Raw genomic sequence first — 27,298 nt, 5'->3', positions numbered from 1 at the left:
CCAGTCTCTCACTGGCCGGACAAGGAAGAGGCAGCAGAGAGGACTGGGCAGGAAGGGGCAGAGGGGAGGACAGAGACGGGGGCAGGGAGGACACAGTCCCCGAGAGGGGAGCCTCGCCGGTGCAGGAGAGCCCTGACGGAGAGGCACAGGCAGGAAAAGCAAGGAACCCAAAGAAAGTCAGATAAGGCGAGGAGACAGATGGCCGGAGAGGCAGTCAGGGACACAGAGAACAGAGCACAGTTGGGGAGAGAGCAGGGCAGGGGGTGTGGAGGGAGGTAGAGAGACAACAGAGCCCAGGGGCCGGGGTGGGAAGAATTTAAAAAAAAAAAAAAAAAAAAGTGAGAAAAGGCTGGACCTGGCAAGTCCGAGATGCAGAAAGAGCTGACCCAAGACCAGGCAGGGGTGGGCAGGCAGGCATGAAAGCCGGAGCTGCCCAAACCCCCACTCACCCAGCCCATAGATGGTCATGGTCACCAGGGCATGGCCCTGCGGAGCAGAACACGCCCCCTCAATCCAGGTCAGAAGTGACCTCTACTTGGTTGGGGTCAGTCTTAGTAAGGGACCCATCTCCACCTGGCAGGGGGCCACCTGCATACATGTGACAAAGTCACTCCCCCCAACACACACCTTGAACGCCTTCCTATCCCTGGCTCTCATCTCTCCCACCCCAGGCCCCTGCCTGCCTTTCACCACCTGACTTCACACCCCCCGCCCCGACCCCATGAGCCAGGCACCCACAGGGGCTTTGCTCGTGCTGATCCTCTGTCAGAAGCTGCCTTCCTCCCTGCAGTGGGTTGAATGGTGGTCCCCCAAAGATACATCCACCCAGAACCTATAAATGTGAACTTATTTAGAAAAAGGTCTTTGCAGAGCTGATCGAGTTAAAGTTCTTGAGATGAGATCATCCTGGATTACCCGGGTAAAGGCCCTAATCTAGTAAATAACCCTGTAAGAAACACAAGACAAGATACAACCACATGGAAGAGACACAGAGCGGGGCCAGGCGGCCACAAGCTGGAAGCCAAAAAGCTAGAAGAGGCAAGGAGGGAGGCACCCTTAACATCTTTGGAGGCCTGGCCCTGCCGATGCCCCCGATTTCAGACTTCCGGCCTCCGGAGCTTCAAGAGAGCCAGTATCTTTTGTTTTGGAACCACCAAGGATGTCGTGGGTCCTTATGGCAGGCCTAGGAACTGAGGATACTCCCCCTCCTCTCCTGTCACCCCACATCCCAGGGCAATGCCCCTGGCTACAGTAGGTCCTGGGGCAACTCTTATTAATGTCATTCATTCATTCAAACACAACCATGCAGCCCTCCGGAGAGGTCAGAGCTTAGCAGAAACCTCCTGAAAGGGATGGGAGTTGTTAAAACTGCCATCAGCATTCGGGCAGGGAGACAGAAATCCGGCAGCCGCACCCCCACGCAGGCATGATTTTGTTTAGGCACTGGGGGTTTTGGGTGGGGAGGGAAGGTGGGCACCCTATGTCGTTTTATTTGAATACAGTTGCTAATGCATGAGCCTCAGAAGAACTGAGCGTAGCAATGCACATTCCGGCTCTTTTAGGAATATGGGCCTGCCTTACCCACGGGCCTGCACTCCTCCAGAGACGTGGCAGAACCAGAGTGTGCTGCCTGGGGACAAGATCTGCCACATTCTTCCTGCTCCCCACAGCCCAGGCACAGACCACACCCCGGCCCTTGCAGGCATCAGAATGGATGACCCTCTAGGAACAGAGCCCACTCATCCGTCACATGCTCCCTGTGCCAGGGCCTGGACAGAGATGGTGCTGACACAGCCCCCACCTGAGACATTAGAAGGGCCGACTCGCCCCACAAGCCTGCTGTCCATCAGTGTGCCTTGCTTCTTGGCTCGGCCTTCAATGCCCTTAGCCATATGGCCTCCAGGTACTGCCCTAGCCAAACCCATTCTTCAAGCACGTGTGGACCCTCGGCCTCTCGGCCTGAGCTCGGACAGGGTCTTCGGCCAGGAATGCCCTTTCCGTCTGCAGAAATTCGATCATCTCCCAGGCTCAACGCAAACAGCATGTTTCCAGGAAGCCCTCCAAGCAAGCATGAGTCACTGAGCCCCCTCTCCAAGTGTGTTAGGATGCTCAGTGTGATGAGAGCCTATCTCCTCCACGGGGCTGTGGGCTAACCACAGGCAGGGCCTGGCACCCAGCCCAGCGCTTAGAAGGTGCTCTGTAACCATTCCCTGAAGGACTGAGAACGTCCACTTCTCCCGGCATTCGTCCTGCTCACAAAGAAATGACGCTTGCATCTGTGTGCCCGGAACTCACCAGGAGCAGACCCACTGTGTGCACAGCATCCTGTCAGCTACCAAAGGACCCACGGAAGCCATACACATGCCCCCTGTCTTCCAGAAGCTGACAACCTCGGAAAGAATAGGGGCACGTACGGAGCACCCAGTTTCCCCCTCAGAAATGTCCAAGGGGGGATCCGAGACCCAGGGAGGGGACGGCAGGTCGCCGAGAGGCAGCCTGGTGCCAGTGAGTGAGGAGGGGTGGTGAGAGAGAGAAGCACTATAGCACTGGGGGCTAAAGGGTCCTGGAGTTCACAGGAAAGGGTGCAACCCGGGAGGGCTTCTTAGAGGAGGTGGCATGGAACCAAGTCTTGAAATATGACCAAATGTCCCTCTTCTCAAGAGAGTCCGTGCTCAACTACAAGATTCAGCATCTCTGGAAATACTTCTGCTTAAGTCAGAAATGCCATTTCTATATTCACAGGGCTCTCATTATGGGCTGCCTATCCCCCCAGACACACACATATGCCTATGCCCTACTCCTTTTGGAAGGAAAATAAAAACAGAATTCTTTTGCTCCCCGAAAGTGATTTCTTCAGAAGAGAAACATCACCCATGAAGATAAATGGGATAGCGGGGGCTGTGCAGGCAGCAGGAAAATGTCCCCACCTCAGCCCAGGAGCCCTGATGCTAGTGAAATAGAAAGCGGCAAGAGACCTAATGGAGGACGGAGCTGAGCAACACGTGTACCAAGATCAGTGGCACGTGCCGAAAGAGAATCTAAGTGGTCGCAGGAAACTTGGCTTTTTCAGAGTGAAGGCCCTGACGCAGAAGGGGCTAAAAACTGAAAATAAAAGGAAATGCTGGAACTAGATCACCTCCATCTCGCCCTCTAGTGGTCACTTTTGAGCAGTGCACAAGGAACGCAGTGCCTTTCTTTCCTTTTTTCTAAAGGGTGCCTTTTTTACTGTCAGGAGGATGGCCAGGAACATGGGGCAGGGACGCAAGGAGGAGTGGAACAGCGCACCTGCGGCTGGAAAACCCTCTGGAGGACATTCAGGGCATTTCGGATGCCCCCAGAGCCCGACAGCCCTGGACTGAGTCCCACCTGTGGCACCTGCACCCTGTAGGAGCCAGGGCCAAGCCCCTTCATGCCACAACCCCGCCCCCTTCCCCAAGGGTTGTGGCAAGGATTCATCAAGGGGTAAGTGTGAAACAAGCCTGCCCATCCCTGGTGTGTTTACTGAAGGCGGCTGGGTGTGGCCTGACCCATCCACCTGCCTTCACCAGCACCTAAATTAAAAAAAAAAAGAAAGAAAGAAAGAAAGAAAAAATTTCTCCAGTGGGTTAAAGCCTCTGCCTTTGGCTCAGGTCATGGTCCCAGGGTCCTGGGCTCTTTACTCAGCAGGGAACCTGCCTCCCCCCTCTCTGTCTGCCTGCCTCTCTGCCTACCGGTGATCTCTGTCTGTCAAATAAATTAATTAATTTTAAAAATCTTTAAAAATGGTGAGATTTCACATCAAGATCAAGATCACTGGTTTTGCTTGAAACACTGGACAGGCTGGGACAGGCTGGAATATGCAAGAGAGCCTCCTCCTTCCTCCGAATTTGTCCCTAATTCCCCATCTGGCTTCAGCCCCTGAGACAGAATCCAGAGGGAGAGAGCCTGTAAATCTGGATTCAGAAGTCTGGGGTGACCAGTGCCTGAGCCAGGCATTCGGGAACTGCCAGATCTCCGGGGTGGGTGGAGCGGCTGGATCCTGGGAAATCTGCCACTGTGAATGAATTCTGCACTTTCCCTCTGAGCCCTACTCTCTGCTCAGTGACAAGGGACCATACTGAGAGCACAGGGGTGCCCCCTACCCCACTCTAGGAACAATATGACAGGAATAACGAGTCACAGCTGCACCCCGCCCAGCCGGGCCCTCTGCCTGGTTGCCACTCCTGTGTCTCCCTACCTGGCCAACTCCTACGCCCCCGTCAAAACCCAACTTCGGTTGTACCTTGAGCCTTTCTGGCTCCCCCACAGCCCAGCCGGGACAGACCCATCACCCTCTCCTTCCAGGGGTCAGGTGATGGGGAACATGTCAGTCTCCCATACGGGGCTCTCAACTCTCCACTCCCTCCCTCACTCCATCAGCAAATGGGGACTAAGCATCCATTTTGCATGGACAACATGGACCCGAACAAAGGAATCAAGAGCCCCGTGATCCTGCAATTTGTCCAAAAATGGGCATATCGTAAGGGCAGGTAGAGGACAAAATCCAACCAGTACAATGGGATGATAAAGTGGCAGGAATATTCGCAGGTGCCAGAAAGTAGAAAAGAAACCAACTGATGAATGGATAACTGAAAGGCGGTCCATCCAGACTGTAGCACACGATTCAGCAGTAAAGAGTGATGGAGTTCGGACCCACGTGATAGCATGGATGGACCTTGAACTCTTGAGTGAAAGAAGCTAGACACAAAAGAACAAACGGCGCATGATCCCCTTTATCTGAAGTTCCTGGAACAGGTGAATTCATAAGCAGAAAACAGAAGGGTGTTTGCCGGGCGGAGAAGCGCGGGCAGGCAGGGGATGAGGGCGTGGCCGCTAATAGGTATGGCTTCCTTTGGGGAGAGAGAATAACGCCCTAAAGGCGACTGTGGTGATGGTCTCACAGATCCGTGAACGTACTAAAACCCACTGGATTGTATATTTTCAAAGAGCATGAATTATAGTTTAACAAAGGTGCCATATAAAGAAAGGGAGGCAAGCTTAAGTACAATATTAACTAAGTATTAGTTAATATTAGTTGGGGTGATTCACAACTATGAAAAGTACTCGAGGTGACAAGAGAGTGACTGGAGTTGGGGAAACATCCTATTCAGGCGTGACATCTGCCAAGAAGAGGCTCCGTGTGGGTTCAAATCCCAACTGAACCGCCTGCTGGCTGAGTGATGCAAGCAAGTGTCTTCTTCACCTCTCCGGGCCTCAGCTTTGTCATCTGGAAGATGGGAACAAGAACAGTCCCCACGTTGGGGCACCTGGGTGGCTCAGGTGGTTATGCATCTGTCTTCGGCTCAGGTCATGATCCCAGGGTCCTGAGATCGAGCCCCGTGTCGGGCTCCCTGATCAGTGGGGAGCCTGCTTCTCCCTCTGCCTGGTCTGCCTGCTGCTCCCCCTGCTTGTGTTCTCTCTCACTCTCTCTTACAAATAAATGAAAAAAAGAAAAAAGAAAGAAGAAGAAGAAGAACAGTCCCCACCATGCGGAGTCACCATGAGAATGAATGGGGAGCACGGTGCCCGGCACACCCAAGGGGGTAGATAAATGGCAGCATTATTGAGGAGGAGGCCGAGGACTGATTGCCAGTGGGAGCTTGGATTCTTTTGGGGGTACTGAAAATCTTTTATTTTTATTTTTTTTTAATTTTATTTATTTATTTGACAGAGAGAGACGACAAGTAGGCAGAGGGGCGGGGGGAAGCAGGCTCCCCTCCTAGCAGAGAGCCCAACACGGGGCTCGATCCCAGGACTCAGATCATGACCCGAGTGAAGGCAGAGGCCTAACCCACTGAGCCACCCACGCGCCCGGGGGTACTGAAAATCTTTTCAAATTGACTGATGGATGCACGGCTTTGGGAGTATACTAAAAGTCACTGAATTGTACACTTACAAAAACAACAGGGCACAAAACAGAATGCACCCTGACCCTATGATCCAGCCATTGCCCTCCTTGGTATTGACCCAAGGAGCCGAGAAGTTAGGTCCACACTAAAAACCTGCCCACGGATGTTTACCCCGGCTTTATTCATGATTGTCAAAACGTGGAAGCAACCCAGATGTCCCTCAGCAGGGGAGTGGGAAAATAAACTGCATCAGAGTAGACAATGGGTTATTATTCAGGGCTAAAAAGAAAGAACCCCTGAGCCACGCAAAGACGGGGATAAACCTCTAGTGCATACTGCTAAGGGAAAGGAATAAAATCTTTAAAACAAAACAAAACAAAACAAAAACCAGGGTGCCGGGGCACCTGGATGGCTCAGTTAAAGTGTCCGAATCTTGATTTTGGCTCAGGTCACAATCTCAGGGTCATGAGATCAAGCCCTACATCAGGCTCTGCGCTGGGCATGGAGCCTGCTTAAGATTCTCTCTCTCCCTCTCCCCTTGCCCCTCCCCTCTAACAACCCCAGCTTCGCACGGGCATGCTCTCTAAATAAAAAAAAATGAAATAAAAAATAATAATGAATAAATAATTTTTTTTTAAATGAGGGTGCTACTTCATTTACTCATTCCAGACATGGATGTTGTGTGCCTACTATGCACTGGGCATTGCTCCAGAGTTCCCTGCCTCCCAGAGCCTCCACTCTGATGTGGGGGGCAGACACTGTGTGATGAGAAGGTACTGCATGTGACAGGGGGTGCACTGGGAGAGAACAGTGGGGGCCACGTGTCCTTCTATAGACATGGCACCAGGGAAAGCCCTACTGAGGGGTGTTATCTGAGCTGAGAGATGACCTGAGATGAGGGAAGTGAAGAGGGAATCTGAAGGAAAGCCAACAGCATGTGCCAAGGCCCTGGGGCAGAAATACACGTGACGTGCATCTTAAGGGAACACTCTGAAGGCCAGTGTGGCTTGAGTGCAGTGAGTACAGGACACGTACTGGGAGAGAGGGTCAGGCAGACACATAGTCTTGTAAGCTGTCATATGGACACTGGATTGGATCCTGAGTGAAGATGGGATTTTTATCCTCCAAGAAAAGGTATGAATCTGATTTCTCTCTAGGGCACTGTAGGTGCTCAGCAAACATTTCCGGGATGAATTATAAAGGCTGCCTAGGAACCACTAACTCCTGCTTGGCAACAGATAGCTTCCCAATGTCTGTCTGTCTTGCTCATGACAGCCTGTGTGGGACACAGAGCTGGCTTCTCTCACCCATTTCACAGATGAGGAAAGTGAGCCTCAAAGAGCTGTCCAAAGCCACAGAGCAGCCACAGAAAGAGATGAGATTAGAATCTGGGTCTAGTGGGGTTTATTCCTGTTTTGGTGCAAGTGCGTCCATGTACAGGTACGCAAACACAGCTCCGTGTACCCTGGAAGGTGCAAACTGGTGTGGACCCCAGCAACTCTGAGTGGCCCTCTGGTGATCTCAAAGGGTTGTGGCAAGTGGAACAAGCTATCATGACTATTAGCAGGAGAAAGTCTGCTGTTTATATTCTAAAACACAATGAGTCAAATCCAGATTAGACCGCTAGGGATTAGCATCATTCTCACACAAGGGTGTTTTGATAGACTTTCTCAACGAGGAGAAACAAAAGGACCAGAAAGATCCTCATCACCCGCTGGGTCTCCATCTCCTCACCCCTGAGATAAGGGAGGCTGGAGGCTGCCGAGCGCCCGAAATCCCACACAGTTCCACCAGGGGGCGTGCGCACCAGGTGGCCAGTCTGGCTCCAGTACGGAGGTTTTGCAAGGGGAACAGGGATCCCTTTGTTCATCAGCTTCCTGTGGACACCTGGCTGGGAGCCCTCCAACGTCCTGGTCCCCATGAGCCCCAGCGGTACAAGTGAAACAAAATCTAGCCCCTCCTTCCATACAGAGAGCCCCCAAAGCCCTAACCCTCTCCTCGGCTCCAAGGGATAAGTCCACTGGCCAGGGATCAATCCAGGTGTTGCGATTTCCTAGCTGTGTGTCCCTGGGTCAGTCACATCCCCTTTCTGAGCCTCAGGCTCAGCATCTCTGAAATGGGTATGTTCCTAATACCTCAGGATACAGTGAGGTCACTTTGGCAAAAGGGCCAGGAAATGGCACTCAGCAAGCCTCAGAAGGGCTCAAACCTGTGTCCTTATCTACAATATGGGGACGATGAATATCCATCTCTTGGGGTCTGTAGGGATTAAATGGGACAACAGAATAAAGTTCATACAGTGAATAATCTAAGCACAGTGTCAAACAGATACTCAGTATATACTATATAGTCATACTAATAGCAGCAAAGTAAGAACTTAAAAAAGTGATGCTACTGTTCACAGTGCCTTACACACATTAATTCATCTAATCTTACTACATTTCTTTTTCTTTTTTCCTTTTCTCTCTCTCTTGCTTTTTTTTTTTTTTTTTTTTTTTTTTTTGAGTGAGAGAGAGAGAGAGAATCCCAAGCAGGCTCTACTCTGAGCACAAAGCCCCATGCAAGGCTCGATCTCATGACCCTGAGATCATGACCCAAGCCAAAATCAAGAGTCAGACACCCAACCAACTGAGCCATCCAGCTGCCCCTAACCTCATTGCACTTCTAATAAGTAGGTTCCCTTATTTCCCCTATTTTACAGATGGGGAAACTGAGGAAGAGATGTTAACCTGCTTAAAGTCACATAGCTGCTAAGTAGCAGAGTCGGGATTCAAACCCAGGCCAGCTGGTTTAAGAGATGTCCTCTCTTCAGTATGCATATTACACATTGATTTTACAAATTATCTTCCAGGCAACAAAAGACGAAGTAGATAAATTGGTCTTCATCAAAATTAAAAATGTTTGTGCATCAAAGAACACTATCAAGAAAGTGAAAAAACAACCCACAGATGGGAGAAAATATTTGTAAACCATATAGCTGATAAGGGATTAGTATCCAGAATACATAAAGAACTCCGACAAAAAACTCAACAGCAACCAAAAAGAACAACCCAATTCCAAAATGGGTAAAGAACTCAAATAGACATTTCTCCAGAGAAGACACAGCACATGAAAAGATGCTCACCATCCTTAGCCATTATAGAAATGCAAATCAAAACCACAATAAGATACCACTCCATATCCATTAGAATAGCTTCTATCAAAAACCAAAACCAAAACCACAAAATGGCAAATAGCCAGTGTTGGTGAGGGCAGGGAGAAATTAGAACACTCATGCATTGCTGGTGAGAACATAAGATGGTGCGGTCGCTGTGGAAAACAGTTTAATACTTCCTCAGAGACTGAAAGAGTTGCCTTATGATCCAGCAGTTCTCCTCCTAGGCTCCTAGTACGCACCCACAAGGACTGAAAGCTGGGACGCCGACGTACACTTGCTCACAGCACCATTACTCACAACAGCCAAGAGGTAGAAACAACCCAAGGGCCCTCCAACAGACAGATGGATAAACAAAATGGGAACTAGAGATACAATGGAATATTGTTCTCCCTTGAACAGGGAGGAGATTTGGACCCCTGCTACAACAGGGATGAACCTTGAAGACATTATAAGTGAAATAAACCAGACACAAAACGGCAAATCTCGGATGGCTCCCTTTATCTGAGGTACGTAGAATAGGCAAATTCACAGAGGCAGGAAGTAGAACAGAGGGTGGCAGGGGCTGGGGAAAGCGGCTAGGAGGTTAGTGTTCACTGGGGACAGAGTTTCTGTTTGAGAGGAAGAAAAAGTTCTGGAAACGGAGAGTGGTTAGGGCTGCACAACACGGTGAATATATTTAATGAAACTGAATAAACCTGGTCTCCCAGCTTCCCACTCACTTCTCCAACTCCTTCAAAATGTCCACTGGGGGGTGCTCCAAGCCTCACCTCCAGTGGTATGTTAATAAGTTTGCTCTCTGGGCTCTTCCCAGCCTCTGGCAGGCCTATCACCAAGTTCCTTGTTCTGACTCTGACTTGGCCTTCTCATTCCCGCCCTGGCCAGCCTTCTCCTGCCTCATCTCCAGTGCTCTCCAGGTAACCCCTTCTCAAAGCTCCCAGAAAACTCCCATTCTCCGATGGCTCTTTATGTATACACATGCTATTCCCCCGACCTGACGGCCTTCTTGGCTAATTCTTTCTTGCATTGCCAATGGCTCTGACATTCTTCTGAACTCCTCCAGATGGTATGATACTTCCCTTCTCTGTGCTTACCAAAGCAGCCTGTGCTAACCCCAAAGCAACCCCTTTACAATGGCCATCAAGACAGTGTGACCTGACCTCTGCCAACTCTCTCACTCCTCATTGTCCACTCTAGCACCAATGCCACCATCATCATCGTCATTGTAATCATCATCACCACGAGTAATACTACAAAACACAAGCCGCAGGACCTTTGCACTTGCTTTTCCCTCTGCCTGATGCTCTCCCTCTGATTCTTCCGCATGGCCAGGTGCTCCCCTTTCAAGTCTCAGCTCAAATGTCACCTCCTCAGAGAATCCCTTCTAACCCCTATTAGCAATGAAATAGCTTCCAACCACCCTCTCTCTCAGCCACTCTTGATTCCCAACACCCTATTTTATTTTCTTCATAGCACTTGGTACTATCTGAAAATCCTTCTCTTTTGAGTCTGGCTCCTCATTTAATGTCCATCTTCTCACACTGAAGGAGCTCCAGGAGGGCAGGAACCACTTATGTCTTATTCACTGCTCTACCTGAAGAACTAAGAACAGTGTGTGGCACATAGTAGGCGCTCAGTAAATATCTGTTGAATGAATGAATGAATGAGTGGGTGAATAAATAAATGACTAGTATTTATCATCCTGGACTATATAATATCTTGTTTATAGTCTATGAATGGGAGCAATTTGAGAACAGTAATTAACTTATTCATCTTTATATCCTTAGAGCTTTGTATATGTAAATAATTGGGTGATGGATGGGAGGATGGATGGATGAATGGGAGGATGGATGGATGGATGGATGGATGGATGGATGGATGAATGGATGGGAGGATGGATAGGAGGATGGATGGAAGGATGGATGGATGGGAGGATGGATGGGAGGATGGATGGGAAGATGGATGGGAGGATGGATGGATGGATGGATGGGAGGATGGATGGGAGGATGGATGGGAGGATGGATTGACAGCTGATAAATGGGTGGGTGGTAGTTGGGTAAACATATGAACACAAAATACCCCTAGTACAAAATCTCATGCACAATCAAGCATTTGCATTTAAGACCTAGGAATCAGAAACCTTCTGGTCTGGTTGGTTTTAATCCAGAAAAGGAACTTTAATCAGTTGAGACATAAATTACTCAACCCAGCAGTGACAGACAAGAAACAATTAACAAATGGAATTAGGCACAAGTCAGGATTCCTGAGCCTCCTAAGAGCATAGGGTTTCAACAAGTTTCTCACCATTCAGGTTCCACACTCACAATCCTAAAGCTGGCGTGTCATCCTTCTTCCGCCTCGCCCAGGAAGGAAGGTCACTCTGGCCTCTGAGTCAGTTACCACCCAGCCTGTCTCTTCCACATCAGTCTTTCTTCCTGTCTCTGAGCCCTACTTTCCAGCAGAATGGAGGCCTTGGAGGGCAAAATTGTTCCATCCCAGAGGCCCAGTGCCCAGCACCCATCTCACATCACATCACACAGACACTAGACAGATTTACTCTCTTGTCCCGAATCCTGGTTTGGAGGCCAAGGCTTCCTTGACAAGGACTTGACAATCCCCATTTTCTTTATCAGACTGTGTACTAAAGAATGCTATTTGTTGAAAGACCAACAGCCATATCCAACTTAGCCACCTTCTGTGATGGAGGCCAGAAGTCTTGAGCATTGACTGTCCCGGACTCTCTTGCAGCTAACAGTGGCCATGTGACCCAGTTCTTGCCCATGACATGTAAGTGAAAGTCTTCTGGAGGGTGCTCTGGGGAAAGCTCTAGCTTCCTTGCAGACTCAGCTAGCATGGCCCTTCTGACTCCCCACTTCTTCCTGCCAGAGAGTGGAATTAATTCTCGGAAAAGTGGCAGCCCTTTTGGGACCATGAGGCACAAAGCATGAGAGAAAGCCCAAGGGATTCCCAGAGATGCTGAGCCAAGCCAATAGCTACCCACCTCAGTACATCTTGCTGTGTGTGATAAATTAGCCCTTTTAATTAAGCCAGTGAGCCACATTCCTGAAACATTCAATTCAAATGACATCAACACAGGTCCAGCATCAAACTGGGGAATGCCAAGCAACACATTATAGGGAGAAAAGTCCATATCATGGACAAATAAAAAATCATCAAATCTTTATTCCGAGCTAGTTTTTAGCATACTCTCTGATGAGTTATTTCTAACAGTTCATATAGACCCTTCCATTTTTTTTCCCCTTCCCACTTGAATACCTAGGCAACCAAATGAAATGCAAAGAGAGTATCTAACCAAGACCAACAATGTATCCACTAGGAGTCATTTCACAAATTCCCTCTTTTTTTTTAAGATTTTTTATTTATTTATTTGACAGAGATCACAAGTAGACAGAGAGGCAGGCAGAGAGAGAGAGGGGGAAGCAGGCTCGCTGCTGAGCAGAGAGCCCGATGCGGGACTCGATCCCAGGACCCTGAGATCATGACCTGAGCCGAAGGCAGTGGCTTAACCCACTGAGCCACCCAGGCGCCCCCACAAATTCCCTCTTATCTCAAGTTGACTGCGTTCACAAGACTTGCATTAGAATCCCAACTGGTTTTTCCCTCCATCCTCCAGTCACTATAATGAAGTTACTGGGTTCAGGTGCTTTTCAAACCTTCAGAACAGCTCCGGGCAGATCCTTCAACAAAGATGGTGCACGAGGGCAGAACTGCCAGGAGGTGGCGCCATCTTTCAAAAACCAGCATCCTGGTTTCCTCAGAGGGAGATGTAGGAAGAGTCTGAATTTGGCATTGAAGCACACGTGGGGGTGTCCCGGAAGACGCATCAAGGTCTATAAGACTCTAGCTAGTCTCCTGGACTCTAGATCACAATCACTGCGTAGAACAGTTTTACACCCTTGAACCTTTGCCCAAGCTGTTCCCTCCATGGGGGCAAACCATCTCTTCCTAGACCACACCCATTAGCAAACACCTGTTCATCCTTCAAGAGTGCCTGCTCTCTGAGAGGCTTTGAACCTTGAACAAATTAAATGAAAGAATGCTGGGAAAGCACATGATACAGGGCCTCGCACTAGTAAGCGCTCAATGAACAGGAGCTCTTAGAAACCATTGCAATTGTTTATCTGCCTTCTTATGTATCCATGTCTTGTTTGTAACTGGTGCAATTTATTGCTGGTGCAATGCTGAGCACAGCATAAAGAACATACAGATAAAAATTTGCCAAAAAAAAAAAAAGACTGAGAACCTCCCCAACACTCCACCCCAGCCAAACTGGTCTATTTGATGTTCCCCAAACATGCCTCTTACATCACCCCACCTCCATACCTTTGCATATGCTATTCCTCCTTCTTGAGTGCCCTTCCTCTCCTCCCCCTCTACCTAACTAGACCCTCCTAGACCATCTTCAGGTAACCCTGGACTGTAACCCCAGGGGGGACTGGGAGAACCTCCAGTACCCCTCATTCAGGGCCTAGCACATAGTGGGCCCCTGAGAGAACGAGCCCATCACTAAATGAGCCAGCAAATGCTGGCCTAGGGTTAGGAGATTTGAGAGAACATTCTCGAGGTTAGCAGAGGTCTGCCACCTGCCCCATGACAGGGAACCCCCACAGCTAGTAATCTGGACCTTTAGTCATAGGAGGGGCCTTTGGGGCAAACTGTGATCCAAGGCCATGGTCCACAACTGAGTCACTGTGTTTTATGATCCCTGCATGAGTGCCGACCAAAGGCTCATTTTCTGGGGGAAAGGAGAGTGCACCCATCCATGGATGGGTGAGGGATGAGGCCCGGCACAGGGCTCAGATTTGCCACAAGGACTCAAAGTCCTATTAAGTGTAGCCCGGAAAGCAATAGGGAAGGGGGGAGCAGCAAGCACCAGCCAGGTAGTCGGAAAGGTGATCTGCAGTCCCAGCTCTGTCCCAGTGCCATTGGGCTCTCCCTGAACAAGACACTCCCCCTGCTGGGCCTCAGCTTCTTCAATAGCAGAAAAATTCCTAAGATTGGAGGTGCTTCCCTGTTCCAACTAGCAGCAATTCCAGAGAACATAGAGGAAAAAGAAACTGAGAACAAATAAACAACAATATGATAGTAGCAGCTAACGTTTATCAGGCAGTCACCTGGCACTGTGCTAAGTGCGCTACAAACATCATCTTAGCATGGCTCCAACCTGGGAGAGGTACTTCATGGCTCTGAGCCTCAGTTTTCCCATCTGTAAAATGGGGATAATACTAGTTTCCATATCAAGCATCGTAAGCTGTTAGGCATTATTATTACTATCATTCCTATGATTTTATGGAGGAGGAAAAGAGAGGCCCCGAGTGGTAAACTCACTTGTTTGCTGCCTCTATTAAATGCCACGGCCATACTGGTCTGACCTCGTGCTCAGGGTCTGACCAGCCTGTGGGTCAGCCGGGTGTGGGCATGGCTATGCAAATCAGCAGAGCATCAGCCCTGGCAAGTCCCAGGCACCCTTCAGAGGGCAACCGTGACAGAAGAGCTGGCGGCCATCCCTGGGCTGAACAAATACCATATTCTCACCCCCAGGGCCAGGGTTGTCTTGTTCCCTCATGAGTTGATGCACCAAGTGCTACAGGCCCAGACAGGGGCTGGCAGGGGCTGGCAGCAGGCCAAACACACAGTTTTGTGGCAGAAAGGACCCAGGTCCCAGGATGGAAGCAGAAGAGGCCTGGTTTCCACCCTAGCTCCCCCACATGCTCTGTGGCCTTGGGCAAGTGGCTTAACCTCTCTGAGCCTCAGCTTCCTCCTCTACGACATGGGAGTCATACTTCCTCACATGAGGACTGGACTGGGGATGGACAATTCCTGAGACACAGTCTCAAAAAATGGAGATGAAGCTGAACGTAAATGGAAACCAGCAGCACGAAGTCACTAATCGAGAGCAACGGGAGGAGCAGACCCCCATTTATGGGGGAACTCCCCCACCAAGCATGTCAGGAACTACAAAACACAGGTCTGACCGCCTTCCAGAGGCATAGAGGCGGCCAGCAGGGCTGAGGGCTTGGGACCCAGGTCCTCACCTGACAGTCACCTTAAGTCAGGTCTTAACGCTGGGCCTCGGTTTCCCCTCTTACAATGAGAGAGCTGAAGAAAAGGGAGAGGAGAGGAGGCAGGGGAGGTAGAAGGAAAAGCTATCACTGCAGCCCCAGCATTTGCTGAGGATTTCCTCTTCGGAGTGCTGAGTGAGCTCATCTACTCCTCAGAGAAATGCCCTTGAGGCCAGAAAGGACCATCCTCACTTTACAGAAGAAAAAACTGAGGTTCACTGAGGTCCATCAGATCACTCATCCCAGGTCACACAGTGGCAGAGCCAGAGTTGGAAGCCACTTAGCCTCCAGAGCCCAATGCTGACGGCCACTTGAGTGAGGCTTTTGGTGCCCCGTTAAAGTGAGTCAGACACTACCACCCCCTGGTGGCCACTCCTTGGAATTGCAGGTGTAAGTCCTCAAGGCAGGGAAAGGAGGTCTGAGGCCTTCACCCTTCCCACCTACACTGGAGAAGATAAACAAGCAGGAAGTAACAGGGCAGGGCCCTCACGGAGCCACAAGGACAGAGCCAAGGCAAGCCACCTGGGGACTCCAAGGACTAAGGCTCCTCAATTACAGAGAGTGGAAGAGGGAGCCGGGCCACCAGGGAGGATGCCAGCAAGCAGAGACTATAAAAAGACAGGCCTTAAATGCTTTTCTCTCCATAACCTCTGTCTTCGCATACACACACAAAAGTTCAAGTACAATCAGATAAGCTTGAGTCGGTGCCGCCTGGGAGGCAATTAGAAAAGAGTCAGGAAGAAATCAGTGGAAAGAACATTTAAAAAAGAAAACCAGGCAGGTTTCAAATGTGAGCATGTCTGTGGCTGGGATCTCAACACCCAAGGAGGCTTTCTGGGGGTGCTCAGTGGACGGCTAGCCGAGGTCTGTTTTCCTGCTCTGGCTCTATGGCCCCCAGCCCTGCCATCGCCCCCCCCCCGATGCTGGCATAGACGTTTGCCCATCAAGAACCCTTCCAGGGGCATCATCTTCAAGCCATATCACAAAGGAGCAAACGGGGATTCGAAGAGGTGGAGTTTCTTGCCCACGACCATAAAGCCAGAGGGATGGAACCTAGGATTCCAATGCTACAGGATCCCTTGTCTCCCAACCCAAGACCAGGCAAAAATACCCTTGAAATGCATGGAGCTTGTGATCCAAATGACCTCGTGAGTAGGACTGGGGTTACCTCCTTAAAGAAATGCCTATCTGAGATGATGCCCCACACGAGGCCTGGGGACAAGAAGAAGAACAACAACAACAACAACAATGGTAATGGTAACTCTCACAAGTGTTTCCCATGCACCTACGACCATGCTGAACTCTTGCCGCCTTATCTCCTCTGAGCCCCACAACAACCCTGTGAAGTAGATGTTGTTATTATCCCCATTTCACAATGAAGAAACTGAGGCCCAACACCTGTCTGCAAACAGAGCTAGGGTCTGAGCCCTGGAGGTCTGACTCCAGGACCAGCTTAGTTAAATTAACTCACTGGCGCAAAAAAAACAGAAATCAGGATCCTGTTTTCTAGATAATGAAACCAAAGTACGAAGAAGTAAGCTGCTAAAAGAAACGGAGAGGAGCAGTGCTGGGACTCGAACCCAGGACTTTCAGACCCCAGGGCATGTTCTTATCTGCTCCATGCCAGGCACCTGGGGTTACCTCTGCACTGGGCCGCAAACCCAAGAGGAGTAAGGCAGAGCCACCAACACCCTCCCCATCGAGAACCACCGCGCAGCCAGTCTGGCAACACTGGACTCCTGGACAGGCACCTGTGCCCCCTCGGCCTCCTCGGGCCCCTGGGCCAGCCTGGACTGTCCACACGACCGCATTCCCAGCAGAGTCTGATGCCCAACAACCCCGCGCGAGTCCCAGTCTGGCCGCGCCGGCACCACTCACCACAAAGGGCCCGCTCCTCTTGTCCTTGCATAAACTGTGGCTTCTCCGGGGGCCCGAGGTTGCGGGAGACCCCGGCCAGAGTGGCTGCTCCCTGTCTGGCAGGGCATCCTCCTTCTCCAGATTCGGTGGCAGCACCTGAGGCACAGAACACAAGCAGAGGACTTTACTGGCGCTTTTCCATGGACAGGAAGAATAGGTCACAGCCAGAGAGTCCATTCTGTGCCTAAAAGGGCAAATAGAAAACGAAAGGGCCAGAAATCCCATCCCACGGCGGTCTACCTTAATGATTGGAGGTAGTTTATGGGGTTGAGGTTCAGAGCAGCCTCAGCCACTTAATCACTGTGTGTGGCCTCAGGTTAGTGCCTTAACCTCGCTGAGCCTTGACCATGTGGGGAAAGGCCCCTGATAACAGTGCTCAGCTTCTAGGCTCAGCGGAGAACCAAGGGAGGAGCTGCGCATGGAAAGTGCGTGACACAGTACTGCCACCAGGGGGTGCTGTGCATGAGTCCTGGGCACCTGCCTTGCTTCAGGATCCTCTCCCCCATGCCTGGTACCTGGGGAGCCCTCCTCATTACCATCACTGGTAACTTTTGGTGACCTCAGGTCAGACACTTCTCCATGCCTGCAAACACACATGCACAGAAGCACAGATACGGAAAGAAGTGATATACGAACAAGACAGGACTAGATATCCTAGTCTGAATCTCGTGGTTTTGTCCCAGCCAGTCATACAGGGGACACACTCACAGGCCAGTAATTTGTAGTTCACATGTAGCACACTCCCCTTGCACAGGTAAGGAAAGGAAGGCCCAGAGAGGGAAGGAATCTGCTTAAGAACACACAGCATGAGTAAAGAACAAGGCTGGCTTCTGGATCCCTTGCCTCGCAGACTCTGTGTTTGATGCCTTATGAGACCCTCTGTGTCCTCCTTCCTCCCTGCCTGTGCCTTCTGAGCCTCCCCGCATCTCAAAGGTATGTCTCTTCATCCAGGGCTAGCCTTAGAACCTTCTCTTTTCCTGCTCCATCACTCCCGCAGGGATCTTTCATAACACCGCTTTGCTTTAAATACATCACATCCGTGCACAATTCCCGGTTTTGTCCATCCATGTTGGGACCCCGACTTGCAGATCCCACCACAAACTCCACATACCCCTGCCCTGCACACACTCATCTCAGTTTTCACGGGCCCCCTTCCTTCCAAAACTGCTCCTCCCCGGCCCTGCCCCTCACCCAGCTGTGCCAGCCAAGATCCTCAGGTCGCCCTCCGTTCTTTTACTTCTCTCTACCTCATCAACAAAGCTGAGACTGCCTTCGAAACATGCTTGCAAACCTCACATCACAAATCAAAATCAACTCAAAATAGATCAAAGCCCTCAAAGCCAGAGCGAAATCTAGAAAGCCCTCAGAAGAAAACATACCAGGGGTAAATGTTCATGACCTTGGATTAGGCAGTGGTTTCTCAGATACGGCATCAAAAGCACAAGTGACCAAAGAAAAATAAACTGGAGTTCATCAGAATGAAAAACTTTTGTGCTTCAAAGGGCACCATCGAGAAAGCGAACAATACAACCCACAGAGTGGGAGAAAATTTCTGCAAATCCTATGTCTGCTAAGGTGCTTGTGTCCAGAATATATAAAGAGTAATGACAAGTCAACAATAAAAAGAACAATAACCCAATTTAGAATGGACGAAGGAGCTGAACAGATGAAGAAGGGACACACACGGTCAAACACATGGCACATGGAAAGATGAGCCATGGAAAAGGCAAGTCAAAACCACAATGAGATACCTTTATACCCAGGAAGATGGCTAAAATCAAAAAGGCAGATAAGTGTTAGCAAAGGATGTAGAGAAATCAGCCCTCAACCTCAGCTGATAGAACGTACAATGGTATGTTGGAAAGGCTCCAAGGGAGCCTTGGAAATCCGTGGCTCCCTTATGCTCTGACCCTGGCCCCCTGTGCCCACTGGCACCCTTCCAGCATCCACGGGACCAAGGAGACCTTCCCCTGTCCACTGTCTCAGAGTCACCTCCCTATCACCTCTTCTTCTATCTCCCCAGGACTTACTCCTCTCACTCACTTGAGGTCTATTTGCCCCCTGGACCAGAGCCCTCCACTGGCACATTCTGTCATTATGGACACGTTCTCTCTCTGGGCTATACCATACACTTGCCATGAGCCACCTGTGGCTTTTAAGCACTTGCATGTGGCTTGTGGGACTGAGGAATTGAATTTTGACTCTTGCTTAACTTTAACTTACATCGAAAGAGCTGCATATGGCTGGTGGTTGCCTTACTGCACTGCATGGCCTGATACAGTGGGCTGGTCCCTCCCAGCAGCCCGGGTGCCTACAGTAGGGCCTGGGACAAGGTGAGCCCATTTATTAAATGTAGTAAATGAGCAGAGGTCTTGAGGTGCTTCTCTCTGATTCCCTCCAACCTCCTTCACACGAGGCCCTGGGCCAGTGGCTCGATCACACATTGCTTCACAATAAATCTCCAGTCTCCCGGGATCAAGTCTCACATGGGGCTCCCTGCCCAGCGGGGAGTCTGCTTCTCCCTCTCTCTCTGCCTCTCCCCCTCAGATAAATAAATAAAATCTTTTAAAAAAGAGCATCTGTGTTCACATTTGCTTATATTTTCAGGAAGAAAGTCTCCATGAATACGGACTAGAAAAGCAGCTGAGGGGTCGCGGATGGGAGGAATGCTAAGGATGGGTGAGAGGGGGACAAGGAGGTTGGTTCTCCACGCATTTTCGGAGCCTCTGGAAAACGTTCCCTCCTTTGAAATTCTAATAAACCAGTTAATTAAATAGAATACTGCAATCAAGCCTGGGACAAAGTTTTGATAAATGCTTCTTAAGTGAAAAAGAAAAAGAGAGAAAGAGGTGGAGGGCGGGGAATCACTTTAAGTACAACCACACCGGGGGCCATGGGCAGCACTGGCTGTGAATCCAGAAAGCCCGATCCAGGGCAGCAAAGGCTTGCACCGTGATGCTTCCTGAAGCCCTGTTTCTGACACAAAACTCCAACCAACCCAAACATCCATCAACAAGTGTCCAGATAAAAAAAAAGTTTGGGCTTAGTCACTTAATAAAAGACTTGGCAGCCCCTGAAAATTACAAGGTAAATGTCTACACACTGTTTTTTGTTGTTGTTGTTTTGGCTTGTTTTTCTGTTTTTTACTGTTAAGTTAAAGGAAGCAAGATGTAAGACTGTCTCTAGGATACTGCCACGTTTCCATAAGGCAACAGGTGATTCACCTGCTCTCTGTGCCGGGCTGGGCTTCCTTACCCGTGGAGCTAGGCACAACAGGGGCAGGAGGAGTCTCAGATGGGCCTGGAAGGCTGCACCCCACACTGATTATTTAGGGGAGCTTCTCATTCCAAGCCGTATGCTTACCAGAACACGTTCAACTTCACACAAGCGTCCACTGCTTTTGCAGGAAGGAAAATATAATTACAAATAACGATGTCTGGTGACAGACACGCAACTCTGGAGTGTAGGAAAGCCCCAGAGATCTCGAAGACGAAGAATGGCTGCATCAGGGGGAGCGGGGAAGGGAAAGGGGTCTAGGGGTACACTTTCTTATACACTCTCGTGAGGTCTGGATTTTTAACCACCAACATTTTGGACTGTTGTGCGGTTTTCATTTATTTTTTTTCAAGGTTAGGAACCAAAGCTGGTTGGGGAGGAGAGAAGGGAAACAGGGAGCTGGTCCAAGGCTTCCCAATCCCGCGGTGAGAAAACAGATCCCCTGACAACGAGCAGTCCTGGGGCCTGCGCACCCCGGGCAGGCATCCAAGGCCGGGCCAGGGGCCCCTTCCACGCCACCCTGATGCTCCCGCCACCAACAGGCCCCTGAGCAAGGCGCTGGCAAATGGATTGGGTGTCACATTTCCTTGTCCTCCCCTTCTCCCGCTGTGCCCACGGTAACAGCCTCGTGGAATCCCTCCTCGGGTGGCATCTCGGCGGGACCCACAGACCAGCCCTGCTCTCACGCCCACTGGGGGCCCAGGCCACAATGTGTCTCCATTCAGCGTGCCAACACAGCTGCCGGGCAGAAACTTCCATCTGTCTTTGGTGAGGGATCGGAGCCCCACTGAGGCAAGGTCACTGCCTCACACACAGCTGGGGAGTGGCAGAGTGGGGTCTGAACGCGGTACCTGGAAAGCCTTAGGTGACCCTCTGTGTCACGGTCTATCTTGGTATCAGCCCACAGTTTCATTTCCACAACGTCCTTGTCCAGGCTGGACCCTCTACTTTCTTTTTACAGATGAGGAAACTGAGGCACAGGCCCTCAGGGAAAGGGCTTGCCCTTTCCTCAGTCTAAGAAGCCGGGGTGGGTTCCGTCCACATGCAATCAAAGTTTCAACCCCCTGTTAGAGAATGCATGCTTTGATGAAAAGAAAGGCAAAAAGAAGAATTTGTGTTCGTGTTTGCTTGTATTTCCAGAAAGAAACTCCATATGAATTTGGACCAGAAAAGAACCTAAGTAGTCACGAGACGGAAGGAATGCTGAGGGTGGGTGAGAGAGGGACACGGGGACTCATACTCAGATTTTTTCCCTCAAATTCAAGGTTCCTCGTTCATCACCAAGGAGCTTACTTGAAAGCCTGGGTGTCAAGCCAGACCTGGGTTCAAACCCTAGGCTGTCATCTGGTGCCGTGTGACCCAAGACAATTTACTTAACTTCTCTGAGTCTGGGTTTTTCCCATCTGTACAAGATGATCACATCTGCCACTGGCATTTTGGTGCCCTGCCCACAACTCAAGTACGTGCCAATGGCAATGGTGTCCTGCTAGGGGAGGAGTTTTCTCCCCACCACTGAGCATGGCACCAGCCAGGATGGAAGAGTCTGGATGTTGCTAGCCCCAGAAATAGCCTCAGGCGAGGGCAGAAGGGAACTGGAAAGTAAATACTGCAGGCTCCTTGCCCCTAGGACAGAACAAGTCAGGGGTGATCTATGCCACTTCCCACAGGTCTCCAGCGAGAATGAGCCTCAGAGGCCCACAGGGGCGCCGCTATCATCAGCCTCCCCCTTCCCTGCCTCACTTCTCCAATGGGATCCCACCAGGGACCACCTTCTAAAATAACTACTCGTGGGGCACCTGGGTGGCTCAGTCGGTTAAGCACCTGACTCTTGATTTCGGCTCAGGTCATGACGGTGGGGTTGTGAGATCGAGTCCCCTGTCAGGCTCTGTGCTCAGCAGGGAGTCTGTTTGTCCCTCTCCTTCTGCTCCTCCCCCAGCTCATGTTCTCTCTCTCTCTCTCTCTCTCTCTCATATAAATAAATAAAATCTTAAAAAATAAAAATAAAACAACTGCTTGCAAGGGGCTGCTTCTATGGAAACCCCAAACCTCAATCCCACAGAAGAGGCATTGCCGTGAGACTCACAGAACACTGCTCATTCCCTCATTCCGCAAGTATTCCTTGCCTGTTCACAGAATGTCACACATGACGCTGAATATTAGGGACAGGATAATGAACTTGATACAACATACAGGAAAGGACAGCAGGGGCTCAATAAATGAGTATCATCCTTCTAGGACAGAGGTTTCAAACCGGTGGCCCATGCACTAAATGGAGCCAGCCCGTGTCCAGAACCAGCTGGACCTGAGCAGCAGCTGCCCCCCTCCCTGTGGGGAATGAGCTCTCTATTTGCCACAATCCCCACCACTCCCTAGAGCCCCACACCCAGGTAGACTCCATTCATGTCCACACCCACGTGGCCCACACGTGGGATGGGAGTTTGAGACCCCTGGCCTATGTGTCTAACCAACATTTAAAAAAAAACTGGAACAGCCTTCCTACTCACCTTTTGAATGTCTCGAGTGCCTGACTCCCACCGGTAGGGTCCCATTTTGGTCTCCTTGGCCTCAGAATTGTCTCCGGGGAGGCTGGACCTCACTTTGGGCTGCTCTTGCCTCCTCTCTCTGGCTTCCTGCATCACAGACAGGCCCTCCCAGACTTTGGCAGGGGGGCCCTTTTCCGAACACGCCCTCTTGACATTCAGTGGTGACCTGCCACAGTCGTATGGGTGCTCACCCCACTGGACCACACTGCCCTCTCCTCCCCTCCCAGTGGATTTCCTTGGGGTCCCTTTCTTCTGGTCAGTGGGAGTGGATCTGGCCAACACACAGGCCCCACTGCCTAGATCCTCCCAGGGAGTGGGCTTTGACTCGGCTGGGGAATTCTGATACTTTGCACTCTGATGTTTACTAACAAAGTCCTTTCTGTCATCCTCAGGGGCTCCCAAAACTTTTCTCCAGGGACCCACGGAACCAGAGGAGGCCTCTGGATGTTTTTCATTAGGAGACGAGAGTGGCGAAGCCCACAGAGGAGGGCTGAGCTCGGTGTTTGTGACTGTGCACAAGGCTTCTGCCGGCTGCTTGTCAGTGCCAGGAGCAGAACCATGGTTTGCTTCGGCAAAACTGGCTTGTTTGCGGAGACTCTCAGCTTCAGACCTCTCCTTCCAGCTCCTCCTTCTTGGGTCCAACCTGCCTTGCTGGCCCAGCCTCTCCAGAGTGGAGCCGCTGGGCGATGTGGGCTTACCCTCCACCAGCTCCTGACCCTCCTGCTTCTTGTATTCCGCCATCAGAGCGTCGATGTCGAGAACGCTAGATCTGTAGCCATCTTTGATCCTCCCTGGGACCCTCACACTGCCCACCTCAGGGTCCCTCCTGATGAGGAGATCGCTGGCTTCTGGGTGGCTTTTGGAAGCTGGGGGTGTTCTGGGGGCATTGCTGGGAGGTGTTCTGTTCCCACTATCCTTCGAATTATTCTGAAAACCAGTGCCATCCTCTGGTCCCCAACGGATCCATAAAGCTTCAGCATCCGGGATCCTTTCACTAGAAGGATCCAGAGTCCTGTCCGCAAGAGGTGATGGGCGGTCTGCTGGCTTCAGAGGTTTTGAACAGCTTGCACTGTGGTGTTCTTTGCCCTTTGCCCAGTTGTTACTGCTCTTGGCCTCCAGTGGCTCTTCATGGTTAAGAGAAACCAAGGTGGATGTTAGAGGAAGAGGAGAAGGAGGCGGGACTGTTTTTCTAGAATGTTCCATCAAGTTTTCATGCCCTGACTTAACAATGCTCTTTGCTTTTTGAGTATCGGGAATCTGATATGTCACTGCAAAAAATGTCGCCCTGGGTTCCAAAGAGGATCCCTGCTTCACCGCTGGCCGATTTGGGTCCTGGGAAGCACCCGGGTTCACCTCCCGGGTCTCCACCCTGTGGGTGGATAGCTCAGATTTCCTTAAGGCACTGGTGGTGGGGCTCGATTGGTCTGTTCGTCTCTGCTCCACCTTCCAGGAGTTTTCTGGGCCCAGGAAGCTGAATTCATCAAACTTCACATCATGGGGCAATGTCCGCCGTCGCCACCTCTCAAGCCTCTGGTCCGGGGGACCCGCCTTCCGCATCTTGGCCTCGGGCTCCGGTGCCTGGGCCGGTTGTGGCTCACCCTCACCGGCAGCCGCAGCGAGGGGTCCCTTCTGTCCACGCACTTCTGGTTGCGGCCGTGCCCAGATGTCAGACGGCTTGTCCTGATTCCTGGTTGGTAGATCCAGAGGGAACCCCTGGGGGGCACCCCTTTCTCCCGCAGCGCTGCCGCCTCCTGACTTGTTCCTGGCCCCATCCGGCCCCTCCTGCAGAGCTTCCCTGATGGCAGCCTGGCGGGCCCTCCCAGAGCCGGCTTCGGGGCCGCAGGGCCTGGCTGGGTGCTCGCTCTTGACCTCAGGGCTCAGTTCTGAGCCTTTCTCTTCACTGGCCACCATGGTGGCTTTATGCCAGTTCACAGTCACCCCACCTGTCCATTTGGGTGACAGACAATTGCCCCCAAACGTGTCCCTTGGCTCTCGGAAGTCAGGCTTTAGCCCACTGACATCGTGAGTCCCTCGAGCTTCCCAAATCAAACTGGCCCTTTGGACAGACCCCGCCTGACCTTCCAGCCTGCACTCCAGGTCAGCAGGGGTGACCTCATGGGACTTCTGCCTCCCCTTTGGAGAGAGCTGAGATCGGCCACTTCGCAGGGTCACGGCTTTTTCCTCTGACACCGTAGGGACAGCCTCACTGTGCACACGCTTGCCGACCATGTGCACGATGTCATACTTGGGCTCGACCCTCTGGGATGGGGGAGGCTTTTCAGAGCGTTGGAGGAAGGGGTTTTTATTGCATTTCTCATCCAAAGGGTGTTCTTCAGGGAAGGGCGTGTGAAATCCTTTGGGTTCACCATTCGGAAGGGTGGTCTGTCCCCATTTCTCTGTACGGGGATTTTCAACCCATCTGGAGTTCTGTTTCACAAGGTTTGTCTTTTCTGGCACGTCTTTCCCCAGCCAAGAGCTTCTCTCATGCCTGGGTCTGACTTCTGAGACATGGGCATCAGCCCCACCATCCCTGGGGGGCGTGGCCGAGGGACAGTGTCGTGACTGGTCAGCCACAGTGTGTCTCTCCACGTGATGCTCAAACACTGTGGCCCACACAGTCTGGAAGCTTCCATCATCTTCTGGAGTGCTGTCAGAAGGGCCCAGAGTCCTCCCCAAGCTTTCACCCCGACAGGTGCTGGGGACTTGGTGAGAGCTCTCTTTCCACTCTGTCTGCCTAGACTTCTCCCAGAGTGAACCAGGCTTCCAGGGGCTTCTCAGGACGGATGTTCCATCTACACCATGCCCTTCCTTTTGCTGGAAAAAAAAAAAGAAGCAATCCAACTTAATTTAAGGGACTTGAGAGAGAAAGGAATGGTGAGATGATCGGAACAGCTGCTTTTAAAATCACAACCATGAGGGGCACCTGGGTGGCTCAGTGGGTTAAAGCCTCTGCCTTTGGCTCAGGTCATGATCTCAGGGTCCTGGGATCGAGCCCCACATCGGGCTCCCTGCTCGGCAGGGAGCCTGCTTCCTCCTCTCTCTGCCTGCCTCTCTGCCTACTTGTGATCTCTGTCTGTCAAATAAATAAATAAAATCTTTAAAAAAAAATAAAATCACAACCATGAGATACCATACAATCCTAAAGACTGAACACACCCAGTGTGGGTGAGGATGTGGGAAAATGGACACTCCTGGATACTGCTGGCAAGGACATAAATGGGTATGACTTTTAGACAGTTCAGTATAGGTCATGATCTTAAAATATTCATTTCCTTTTAATCTGGCCAATTTCCTCCCTAGGACTCTTTCTTGGCTCAGATGCCCAAGTCTGGGTAAACAAGAGTGCCCAGGGAGGGAGCACTGCAGAGACAGAAAGCCAACGACACAGAAACAAACCTAAATGCCCACCTGTGAGATGTGGGCTAAGTGAGCTCCGACATAATCCAGACAACGGAATATCACAGGGCACCTGGATCCACAAAAGGGAGGGGCAGTGGCTCCCAATGTCACATCTAACAACACAGAAAACACTAAGGTGTGGGCAGGAGAACAGCAGGCTGCAGAACCATGTATTTATGAAACGATACGGCTTCTAAACAGCTGTGTGTGTGCGTGGAGACACGTATAGACACACAGCGGAGAAAATACAGAAATCAGACTGTAAGGGGAGGAGGAAGGAACGACAAGGAGAACGTCGTTTTTCCACTGCTGCACTCAGTTCCGCTCGATTTTATAAAATACACATATTACTTAGTCATTTCTTGATCTAAAAAGAAGTCTACTTCAACAAGTTAAAGAATGAACCGTCTAACCCAGTAATCCTGTTTCTGGGGAGATACCCAAAAGAAGGGAAAACAAGTTCAAACAAATCTACTAAAGTAGGGTTCACAACCACAGAAAGGTGGACATCACCCAATGTCCACTGGAAGAAGAACGGATCCACAAATTGTGGTCTGTCCCTATAATGGGATCGTATTCAGCCATAAAAAGGAATAAAGTGCTGATTTATGCTCCAACACGGATGCCCCTTCAAAGCCTTATGCTCACTGAAAGAAGCCAGACGCAAAGGGATACGTGTTTTGTGATTCCATTTATAAGGAATGTCCAGAAGAGGCAAGTCTACAGGGATGGAAAGTAGATTGGTGGTTGCCCAAGGCCATAGGTGGGAGATGGGAAAGTGAATGACTGGGTAAAGGTTTCCATTTGGAGTGATTAAAAAACTCTGTGGGCGCCTGGCTGGCTCAGTCAGTGGAGTGTCCGACCCTTGATTTTGGCTCAAGTCCTGATCTCAGGGTCCTGGGATCGAGCCCTGCATGGGGCTCCCTATTCCGTGGGGAGCCTGCTTGTTTCCCTTTCCCTCTGCCCCTTCCCCGCCTCATGCTCTCTCTCTCTCTCTCAAATAAATAAATCTTAAAAAAATAAAAATAAAATGGTTAAGATACACACAGAGCCAGAGTT

The 27,298-nt window shown here is 50.8% G+C and overlaps 1 protein-coding gene across 4 annotated transcripts in view; it reads right to left on the bottom strand.

Annotated features, from left to right (window-relative positions):
- Positions 1-27,298, bottom strand: part of KIAA1671 (KIAA1671 ortholog) — a 186,147-nt gene that overhangs the window by 97,407 nt on the left and 61,442 nt on the right. For all 4 annotated transcript variants that reach the window (XM_046025954.1, XM_046025952.1, XM_046025953.1 and 1 more), the window contains exons 5-6: positions 22,802-25,654; positions 16,983-17,117 (exon numbers count right to left, since the gene is read on the bottom strand). In XM_046025954.1, coding sequence (XP_045881910.1) covers positions 16,983-17,117; positions 22,802-25,654 — 2,988 coding nt within the window. The remainder of the gene's footprint in view (positions 1-16,982; positions 17,118-22,801; positions 25,655-27,298) is intronic.

This window comes from Meles meles, chromosome 12 (genome assembly GCF_922984935.1).
Source record: "Meles meles chromosome 12, mMelMel3.1 paternal haplotype, whole genome shotgun sequence".
Taxonomy (NCBI): domain Eukaryota; kingdom Metazoa; phylum Chordata; class Mammalia; order Carnivora; family Mustelidae; genus Meles; species Meles meles.
Note: the sequence above shows the minus strand (reverse complement) of the source record. Positions and strands in the feature narration are given on the sequence as shown.